Source organism: Pongo pygmaeus, chromosome 8 (assembly GCF_028885625.2).
Source record: "Pongo pygmaeus isolate AG05252 chromosome 8, NHGRI_mPonPyg2-v2.0_pri, whole genome shotgun sequence".
Classification (NCBI taxonomy): domain Eukaryota; kingdom Metazoa; phylum Chordata; class Mammalia; order Primates; family Hominidae; genus Pongo; species Pongo pygmaeus.
Window position 1 is genome coordinate 108,113,971 of NC_072381.2, and position 7,417 is coordinate 108,121,387.

Here is a 7,417-nt window from a genome sequence, read left to right on the forward strand (position 1 = left end):
GCCCCTGTAGGCATAGGGGGTTTGTCCTCTCCCTGCGCCTCTGTAGAGCAAGGTCTTGAAAGTACAGGAACAAGGGGACACTCCTTCAGCACAGAGGAGCAGGTGCTAGGGATGCAGTTCCCTGAAGCCACTGGGCCATTCCAAAGCTCACAGTGGCTGGGTTCTGGCTGAATCTCTGCTTCTTTAGCACCTACCTACCTACCTACCTACCTACCTAACTTCCTCCCTCCTTTCCTTCCTCCCACCCTCTTTCTCTCTGTCTTTCTCTCTTTCTTTCTTTCCCTGCCTGCCTGCCTTTCCATCCTTCCCTCCCTCCTCTTCCTTCCCTTCCTTCCTTCCTTCCTTCCTTCCTTCCTTCCTTCCGTCCTTCCGTCCTTCCGTCCTTCCTTCCGTCCTTCCTTCCATACTCCCATACTCCCATACTCCCTCCCTCCCTCCCTCTCTCTCTCTGTCTCTCTTTCTTTCTTTTTTTTTTTTTTGAGATGGAGTTTCTCTCTTGTTGCCCAGGCTGGAGTGCAGTGGCGCAATCTTGGCTCACTGCAACCTCTGCTTTCCAGGTTCAAGCTATTCTCCCGCCGCAGCCTCCAAAGTAGCTGGGATTACAGGCATGCACCACCACACCCAGCTAATTTTTGTGTTTTTAGTAGAGACGGGGTTTCTCCATGTTAGTCAGGCTGGCCTCGAACTCCTGACCTCAAGTGATCCGCTCGTCTCGGCCTCCCAAAGTGCTGGGCTTACAGGCGTGAGCCACCGCGCCCCTCCCCTCCCCTTCCCTCCCCTCTTTTCCTTTCCCTCCCCTCCCCTCCCCTTCCTCTTTCTTTTCCTTCCTCTTTCTTACCCTTCCTTTCTTTCCCTTCCTTCTTCCCTCTCTCCCTTCATTCCTCCATCTCTCTCTCTCTCTTTAATGGCAGATAGTCAGATAATAGAACAATAATTATTAACATTTATTGAGCACTTACTATATGCCAGGTACTGTGCTAAGCACCTAGTCCTTCTAGATGTGGAATTGAAACAAATGTGGGCTGGGCTTGGTGGCTCACACCGGGCTCGGTGGCTCGGCACTTTGGGAGGCCGAGGCAGGCAGATCATTTGAGGTCAGGAGTCAGTATATAACGTGAATGAATTGAGACTTGGGGTTCATTGGCCTGAATTCCTCCCATTTTGCTTATTTCTGTGTGATATGCCTGAGCAGAGGCTGCCATGAAAGGGGCGGGTAGGGGGGTGGCATTGGGACTTCTGAGCACCAAGAAACTTAGTGACTCTCTGAAGAGCACTTCCCGGACTTCCCTGGGGCTCCTTACATGTGACCTCTCAAATGGTCAGTGGAGGCCCAGCTGTGCCACTTTTCCAAAGCCAGTCTACAGTGTATTCTACAAAATAAACTTTCACAATGGTTTCTTTACAATTGTTTCTTTTTTTTTTTTTTTTTTTCTAAGACAGAATCTCGCTCTGTCACCCAGGCTGGACTGCAGTGGCGTGATCTCGGCTCACTGCAACCTCTTCCTCTGGGGTTCAAGTGATTCTTGTGCCTGAGCTTCCCGAGTAGCTGGGACTACAAGAACATGCCATCACACCCAGCTAATTTTTGTATTTTTAGTAGAGATGGGGTTTTACCATGTTGGTCAGGCTGGTCTCAAACTCCTGAGCTCAAGTGATCTGCCCGCCTCGGCTTCCCACAGTGCTGAGATTACAGGCGTAAGCCACTGTGACAGCCCACCATTATTTCAGTTCCACATCTAGGGGGGTTAAGTGCTTAGCACAGTGCCTGGCATATAGTAAGTGCTCAATAAATGTTAGTAATATTATATTATAATTAAATTATCTGTGTCATAAGGCATTCAGCACATTCAAAAGATAACTCACCTAGCATGTTTTTAATAAGCCTTGGATGGCAGAGGCCCCTCACCCTTTGCCGGTCACCCATCTGCTCCTGATCTGAGTCAAGGTGAAGCTTGGTTTGTGTTTCCAGACCACCTCCAGCCACACTAGAGACAACAGGGATTTCTAACCCCCTAGCAAAAGACCCTACATAGTGCATTTGGAAGGTTAGGAGGAAGAAAAGTAGTTAAGAAGTCTTAAGTTAGGGACCCTGGCCCTGAGGCCTGTGGGACTTGGATGAAGGACACATTCTAAGCAAGAACATGAGACTTGCGTGCATGTGGAAATGGGTCCATTCCAGGCAGAAGTTATTTTTTGGCCATCTACCATGTTTGCCTAATTCTCTGCCTTAACTCCCAACAGGCGTGAAGTCCTTGCCTACGAAGCAGCTTTAGGGGCTCTCAGATTTCAAGAAGTTAGGTTAGGCCCTTCCCAAACTGCCCCTCTCTCGCTGCAGAATTGCTCACAGCTGTCTCTCTTCTGCCCACAACCAAGAGCTGGAGCCATCACTTGGTGGGTGCTCTGGGGTGGGAAAAGACAATGCAAATGTTCAGTGGGAGCTTTGCAGTCTGCCCTAGAACAATGACCAGTGCAGTAATTTCTCCTTCCTACCTCCCCACTTTAGGGTTTTTGCCAAACTATTTACTACCTCCTTATGAGGAAGTGGTGAACCGACCTCCAACTCCTCCCCCACCATACAGTGCCTTCCAGCTACAGCAGCAGCAGCTGCTGCCTCCACAGTGTGGCCCTGCAGGTGGCAGTCCCCCGGGCGTTGATCCCACCAGGGGATCCCAGGGGGCACAGAGCAGCCCCTTGTCTGGGCCCAGCAGAAGCAGCACAAGACCCCCAAGCATCGCTGACCCTGAGCCCTCTGACCTACCAGTTGAACGAGCAGCCACCAAAGCCCCGGGGATGGAGCCCAGTGGCTCTGTGGCTGGCCTGGGGGAGCTGGACCCGGGGGCCTTCCTGGACAAGGATGCAGAATGTAGGGAGGAGCTGCTGAAAGATGACAGCTCTGAACACGGCGCACCCGACAGCAAAGAGAAGACGCCTGGGAGACATCGCCGCTTCACAGGTGACTCGGGCATTGAAGTGTGTGTGTGCAACCGGGGCCACCATGACGATGACCTCAAAGAGTTCAACACGCTCATCGATGATGCTCTGGATGGGCCCCTGGACTTCTGCGACAGCTGCCATGTGCGGCCCCCTGGTGACGAGGAGGAAGGCCTCTGCCAGCCCTCCGAGGAGCAGGCTCGAGAGCCTGGGCACCCGCACCTGCCACGGCCGCCCGCATGCCTGCTGCTGAACACCATCAACGAGCAGGACTCTCCCAACTCCCAGAGCAGCAGCTCCCCCAGCTAGAGCAGGCCCTGCCAGCACCCAGGAACTTGGCAAAGCAACCAGGGTGGGGAGAACCACGAGAGAAGCATTAAATGACTTTCAAAGACTTTCAGAGTACAGCCAGTTGGTTCCTTTTTGTTTGTTTTCCTTCTCCTCTCCCGCATTTTCCTCCATCTCCAGGTACAGTTCGGGGTGTGGATGCCTCTTCCTCCACAAGGGCACAGTGTTGTGGAGGGCTAAGTTGGTTCTGTGACTCATTCCTCATACCCTAACTCCATCTCCTTTCTTTAAAGTCAAATCTCACCTACCTGTTTGGGTCAGAGAGATGTGTTTTAAAAGCCCCCAAGGAAGGAGGCTGGGACTGTGCCCTGACATGATTCTTGGTGATGGATTAGGTTTGTGCTCTGATTCTAGTTTAAGAGAACGTTGCTGTGTCTCAGTCTAGGAGAGGCAGCCCATCTTGGCCCTGGATGAAGAAGGAAGCCCAAAGAGGCCCAGGGCTTGTCACTGTGGCTGCCAGTGACTGCCAAGCCAGCATTGAGCTAATCCTGTGGGAGGATGAGAGCTGCTGGGCTGTTGTATGATAGGTTGGTAGGGGCTTGTTGATCTGTCAAATTCCAGGTGACAAGATCGATGCACCCCATGCGTCCTTGAGGGGCCTCTTCCCCGCGGGCTCTGGCTGGCCGCAGGCTGGTTCTGGTGTGAAAGATTATACTGCCTTTTCTTCGTTTGTTTGTTTGTTTTTTTCCTTTAAAAACAAACAGCAAAAGACAGCTGAAAACAAGAACTTCACCAGTGGGCAGGCAAGATTTCTCTTCTGGAAAATGATGTTTGTGGCTCTTTCCCAAGTTGGCCTTCAAAGAGCCTGGCTGCCGTTGAGCCAGAAGATGTCTTGTGTGAAGGCTGGAGTGGAGGCTGTCTTGGAACCTCTGTGAGCAGGAGGCCCTAAGCCGCAGCAGTGGATAGAGGTGCAGCTCTCTGCCTCTCTACCCTTTGGTCTGTGTTCACAGGTGACCCGTGTCAGCCTGCATCGCAAGCACACGCCCTGTGGGCCTTCACGTCTCACTGTTCCGTATGAGGAAACAGACAGCGGACTGAGGAAGCGATGGCCCCAGAGAAAGGGCCCCTGTAGCCTGGCTGTCACACGGTATTTTGTCTTTGATTCTGAATAAATATTTTTTGTGGGTTTTTTTTTTTTTTTTTTTTTGGTGGCGGTTGTTTGTTTTAAACTGACCACTTGGAAGAAATACCTTGGTTATCTGTGGTTTTCATGCCTTGTCCCTGCCTCTGCCCCCACCCCTTTTGAGTCGGGTGACTCATTTTTCTGTGTAGAGATTCGGTGGCCCAGGCAGGAGGTGAAAGCAGCCGTCCGGAAGGCCCTGGGGACCCTTGTGCCTGTTGCTCGGCTTCAGGTCACCAGCTGAGCTGCGATAGGAAAATCTGAATGGAGGCAGCAAACAGCCAAAACAAACATTCCCCACCCGGCCCTGTGCATATGAAGAGTCTGTTTCTTCCCCCAACTCTTGAACGATGATGATATTCAGACAAAGCATTGATGTTATGGAAGAAAGAAAGAAAGAAAAAATATATATATATATATATATGTCCAAAAACAGACAAATCCAAGGCTGTGAGGTAAACGAGTGTCTGCATTTGGATTCCACAAAACCAAAATCCATGTTGAACAAAGTGAAGTCCGTACACAGTGACTTTTTGGGTGAGCCATGTGTGTCTGTCCGTTGTGTGTGAGCCTCAAGCCCTGTTTTCCTGTGAAGATACTTTGAGTGGCAGCCATTCTCCCCACGTGAACCACACGTCTGGAGCACAGACAGGCCTCTCAAGGTCATTGATCTTACGCATTTACTGTTTACCGAACAAATGTCTGACTGTGTACTCGGGTGTACTCCGCAGCATTGTCGACTGCAGTCCCCTGTGTTTGCCAGAGATACTGTGCTCGAAGTAGAGGTTTTACTCTACTCATCACTGCGATTTGCACATTGCTCCGTGGACACTCGGAGGCCTGCGTTCTGTTCCCTATAAATGGAAGTGTGCTCTGAGCCTGTCTGCCTCCCTCGGCTGCTGCTGGTCCTCGGTACCAGCCCCCAGGGGTGTCCACAACCACTTGGGACAGAAGAAGGTGGAATTTCAGACAGAAGCTTGATTGGGTCTTCAATGACAGGCTTGGACTAGCTGTGGCCCAGACATCGGCCCTGCCCAGTATTGCCAGGAGGAGGCTTTGCAGGCTCTAGAGGAGCCGCAGGGCCTGCCTCCCTCTGGTGAGTCCAACAGGCGCAAGCAAGCTGGTGTGTGGCCAGAGGTAGCCGGAGTGTGTCACAGCTCTCAGATGCCTTTCCTTCCACCTTTTTTTTTTTTTTTTTTTTAAAGAATCCCAAATAACTCACTGAAGTGTCTCAAAGGTGAACAGGTGTTACCAAAATGAATCCTTTTTCAGTTAACAGATCAGATGGATGAGTTCTGACCCTCTCAAGTTCCTCTCCCCAGTTAGAGTGGGGAACTGGGCAAGTGTTAACCGTGGGACTCACTGCAGCATCCTACCCTAAAGGCACGAGAAGACGGAAATGCAACCTGCGGAGCTGGGCTTGGTTCCCAAGTCACAGTTTGGTCCCCGCTACAGGATGCTGCCCTGCTCAGAGAGAGATTTAATAGGGAGCTGAAGGAATTGTTAGGGGGCCAGGGAGATGTGACTGAGGCTGGTTTTCCATGTGAATGAGACGGGATTGGTGGAGGGTTTGGTGCTACAGCCAGTCAGAAGATTTGCAAATGCGAACACATTCCTGTGTGAGGCACGTTACCCTTTGTCAGTTATTGTGAATATGTGTATTTTAAGCAATAAGATTCAGCTGGTCAGACTTTTCTGGGCAGTCTCGGTGACGCATTTCCTGTGCTGTGATTGTTCTGAAGACAGAGTGGCTCTAACCACTGTGAGAAGCCCAAATAAAAATTGATCCCAAAAATGCTACTGCTCTTTCTTGCTGCACTTTGTTCCCTCTTCTTCTTCCTCAGTCTTCAGGGAATTGCACCTCAAGATCCTAAACCACAAGCACTTTTCTCCATGCAGAGACTGAGAGGTTGTCACACAGTCGTTGAGGATAGAACCCTGGGCCAAAGAAACCACAGGGCTAAGGGCAGCTGGACAGTGCTGCTGGGTCCACACTCTGTCCTGAGGAGTCCTCTCCTCTCTCTGTCAGGGTGTGTTCCTGATGTTTGGAATACTTTGGAAAGTCCCACAAACAGGCTAAAATCAGATCCCGAGAAAGCAGAGACAAATTTTGTCAGATACCCCGTTGCTAAAACATGGCTTTTTTTTGAGACACAGTCTCACTTTGCCGCCCAGGCTGGAGTGCGGTGGCACGATCTTGGCTCACGCAGCCTCTACCTCCCAGGTTCAAGTGATTCTCTTGCCTCAGCCTCCTGAGTAGCTGGGATTACAGGTGCCCATCACCACGCCCGGCTAATTTTTGTATTTTTAGTAGAGACGAGGTTTCACCATGTTGGCCAGGCTGGTCTCAATCTCCTGACCTCAGGTGATCTGCCTGCCTTGAGCTCCCAAAGTGCTGCGATAACAGGCTAGCCACCCTGGCCTGGAATTATAGGCGTGAGCCACTGTGCCCAGCTATTTTTTTATTTTTAGTTTTAGTTTTTAAATAACAGAGACGGGCTGGGTGAGGTGGCTCACGCCTGTAATCCCAGCATTTTGGGAGGCCAAGCTGGGCAGATCACTTGAGCTCAGGAGTTTGAGACCAGTCTGGGTAACATGGCAAAACCCCATCTCTACAAAAAATAAAAAACTCGGCTGGGCGTGGTGCTGTGTGCCTGTGGTCCCAGCTATGTGGGAGGCTGAGGTGGGAGGATGGCTTGAGCCCAGGAAGTGGAGGCTGTAGTGAGCTGAGATCACGCCACTGCACTCCAGCCTGGGCAACAGAGCGAGACCCTGTATAAAAAAAATATATATATATATATAGAGAGAGAGAGAGAGAGAAAGAGAGAGAGAGAGATAGGGTCTGACTATGTTGCCCAGGCTGGGCTCAAGTGATCCTATAGGGTCTAACTATGTTGCCCAGGCTGGGCTCAAGTGATCCTACTGGCTTGGTTTCCCAAAGTGCTGGGATTACAGGTGTAAGTCACTGTGCCCAGCCAAAACATGGCATTTAAAAGAAAGCAAGCAGTCTGAGAGATC

The 7,417-nt window shown here is 50.9% G+C and overlaps 1 protein-coding gene across 3 annotated transcripts in view; it reads left to right on the forward strand.

The window, feature by feature from the left end:
• WBP1L (WW domain binding protein 1 like) overlaps positions 1–6,194 on the forward strand; it is a 75,855-nt gene extending 69,661 nt beyond the window's left edge. For all 3 annotated transcript variants that reach the window (XM_054436842.2, XM_063670219.1, XM_054436843.2), the window contains exon 4: positions 2,504–6,194. In XM_054436842.2, coding sequence (XP_054292817.1) covers positions 2,504–3,240 — 737 coding nt within the window. In that variant the 3' untranslated portion in view covers positions 3,241–6,194. The remainder of the gene's footprint in view (positions 1–2,503) is intronic.
• The last annotated feature ends 1,223 nt before the right edge of the window (positions 6,195–7,417 follow it).